The sequence below is a fragment of the Condylura cristata genome, unplaced genomic scaffold (genome assembly GCF_000260355.1).
Source record: "Condylura cristata isolate star-nosed mole 26May11 unplaced genomic scaffold, ConCri1.0 scaffold00042, whole genome shotgun sequence".
Lineage (NCBI taxonomy): Eukaryota > Metazoa > Chordata > Mammalia > Eulipotyphla > Talpidae > Condylura > Condylura cristata.
The window spans coordinates 4,253,808-4,256,775 of NW_004567143.1; the positions used below are offsets into that span (position 1 = coordinate 4,253,808).

The following is a 2,968-nucleotide window of genomic DNA, read 5'->3' on the forward strand; positions in this document are numbered from 1 at the left end:
CGGCCGCTTTGTGACAGGGGTCACTGCCGGCGTGCGGATGGGCACCCACCCCCAGCGGCCGGCCAGAGCTCTGGCTCCCAGGGCGCCGCGTGGGCAGGGGCGGGCAGCGGCCTCTTGCAAGACAAGTTAGATGCCCCTCTGGACCCTGACTGGTCCAGGCTGGCGAGCACAGCCCTCCCCCGCCCCCTCCGGCCGCCCCCCACCTCCTCCGAGCCGGAGCCAAAGATGAGCAGGTCGAAGGGAATGGCGGCCACCATGTCGATGAGGAACCAGCCCTTGAAGTAGTGGACGGCGATGCGGCCCGGGTGGCTGACCACCTCCTCGTTGGCGTTGACGTAGGTGGTGCGGAAGTTGATGAGGATGTCCACGATGAACATGATGTCCACGATGAGGTCCACCACGGCCAGCGGCTGGCAGGTGTAGCCGCAGTCGGGGGCCGGCGGCCCCTCCTCCGTCTCCTTCAGCAGGAAGGCGGCCGAGTAGGGGGTGAAGACGGCCGTGTAGATGACCAGCAGCAGGATGAGCCAGTCCCACACGGCCTTGAAGGGGCTGTAGTGCAGGATGGTCCAGCGGTGGATGCGAGGCGCCTGCAGCTTGTACTCCGGCAGCACGTCAGCGCCCAGGGACAGCACCTGGAAGGCCAGTGTCCACCTGGGGGCTGGGCCGGGCGGGCAAGCAGGGGCCCGGGGGGAGCAGGTGCCACCCGCCTGGGCCTCAGCGAGGAGCTCAAGCGGCGCAAGGGGAGGCCAGCACGTCCCCATGTACATGCCCGCCCCCCGTGCCGAGGGCCACCAGGCCCCGGCCCCAGCAGCACAGGCCCGGCCAGGCCGTGACCAGCACAGACACGGCCATCGCGCCCGCTGTGGCGGCTGCTGCCCCACGCAGTGTCGCACAGGTGTGGGTCGTGCAGACACACGTGAGCCAGACACGCCGCACACGGCCGTGGCCTGAATAGGCTGCGGCCCAGGCACGGCCGTGTCAGATGCTGTTGGGCAGGGGCTGCAGGCTGCAGGCTGAAGGTCCCTCTGCCACCAGGCGCCCCACACCCAGGCCTCCCCAGGAAGGAGACACCAGGACGCCCCAAGCCTGCTCCTGAGGCCCAAGACGGCCCTCCGCCCTCCCGCACGCACACACACTCACATCACTCTCTCCCATGAAGGCCCACAGCCTCGCCCAGCAGAGACGTGCCCAGGTGGACAGAGGCCATGCACCCAGGCCTGGTGGGCAGGTCACGCCCAGCCCTGCACGGGCTCACCTGACACCTGCCCCTCCCTCGGGCAGCCTGTCACCCAGACCAGGGGCAGCAGCCACACCCTCTCCCCAAGCCAGCTTTCCTGCCGTCCCAGAGGCTTGTGTCTGTCTACCCCCGCCCCCGCCCCGGCCCTGTGGCCTTCCCTTGCCCCCCAGAAACTTCCCTCACAGGCATTTGACTTAAGCCCAGGGCCTACATGCAGCCTCCCTGCCACCCGGGCTACCCTGCCAGCCAGGGACACCCCGGCCTCCCAGCATGGAGTGCCAGGCCCTGCCCTCAGGGCTCAGGGTGGGTAGGGCCCCAGAAACTCCCGTGCATACTCAAGCTGGGGATCCCTTGGACTGTTTGGGGAACAGTGCCCGAGAGGAAATCACTGGAGTTGAGGCCGGCCATACGGTCAGAGGCGTCACCACGCTAGGGGCCCATGGGACTGAGGGGAGGCACTGGCCAGCGCTCGGAGCGGCCTCGGCCCTGCCCAGCCCCGCAGACGGCTCCACTGGCCAATGGCCTGCAGGGGCAAGTGGAACTGGCCGGGAGCCCCAAGACAACAGGAGGTCCCTGCCCTAGACGGACGGCCCCACCCCATCCCAAGGCCCCAGCGAGACCCCGCCCACGCCCGCCCGTGACAGGACAGCACTGCCCGGCTCGAAAACACGCCCAGGCGGACGCGGGGCCGGGCCGGCTCTGGCAGCACAGCTGCCCCGGCCCCCGGCCCTCAGCTCCTCGGCTCACCTGAATCCCCACGCTGCCCCCGGCCGGAGGCGCAGGAGCCAGGTAGAGCACCCAGGTGCTGGGTGGGGTGAAGAGTGATTCTCAGACCCCCCCCGAGCCTCCCCAACCCCCCGCCCCAGCCACTCCAGGCTCTGGCAGGAGTCCCTGGGGCACAGAGGTAGCCCCAGGAGGTCCCAGGAGGGCCGTCGGCCTTGGCCCAGGCCACCAGCACCCAGAGGTCGCGCACCCAGCCTGTCCTCACCACCCGCCCAGGGGCCTCTGACCCCCTCCTGCCCCAGGCTGGACCCCGGAGCAGCCCGAACTCCCCTGACCGACACCCCGGTTCTCCGTGCCAGGCTGCCCGCTGCCAGCCAGCCCCTGAGGTGCACTGGGGGTGCAGCGAGGGGCTCTGGCAAGAGAAGCGCTGCCCGCCCAGGCCCAGCAGGTCCAGCACAGGCACACGAGCCCAGAGCGGGCCGCCAGGCTGCGCCTCCTGGCTCCCCAGCCATCAGCTGCTCAGACGCTGCCGGGCTGGGGCCAGGACCCTGAGGCCAGCACCCCGCTGGAGCTGCAGGTCTGTGTCCCAAAGCGGGGGGAGGGGCGGGGTCACCTACCTCCTGGGCCACCAGGCTGGAGATGCGCACGGCCCGCCTCACCCGGCCTTTCTGGGCCTTGGGCTGCAGAGCCCCTGTCCCGCTCGCCTTTCCCGCGGGGGCCGCCATGGAGGCCTTGGTGCCCCCCAGCCTGCCTGCCCTGGGGCCCCAGGGCCCCGCCAGCGCCTCGCCCGCGCCCCAGCAGCAGTCCCAGCCCAGGCTGTGCCCCAGAGGCTGGCGGCCTGGCTCCCCGGGCAGCCTCTGGCATGCAGCCAGGGTGGCTGGGCCTGGGCCCCGGGCTGGGGTCACCCTGGCCGTGAGCGCGGACAGCAGCCCACTGGACTCGGGGTGTCCATGGCCCCCTGGTGCCGGCCCAGCTGCCAGGGTGCCCCGCTCTGCCCGCCGCCAGCCC

At 71.3% G+C, this 2,968-nt stretch overlaps 1 protein-coding gene across 1 annotated transcript in view; it reads right to left on the reverse strand.

The window, feature by feature from the left end:
• Positions 1–2,968, reverse strand: part of KCNH2 (potassium channel, voltage gated eag related subfamily H, member 2) — a 26,216-nt gene that overhangs the window by 6,655 nt on the left and 16,593 nt on the right. The window contains exon 6 of the mRNA XM_012733858.1: positions 50–632. Coding sequence (XP_012589312.1) covers positions 50–632 — 583 coding nt within the window. The remainder of the gene's footprint in view (positions 1–49; positions 633–2,968) is intronic.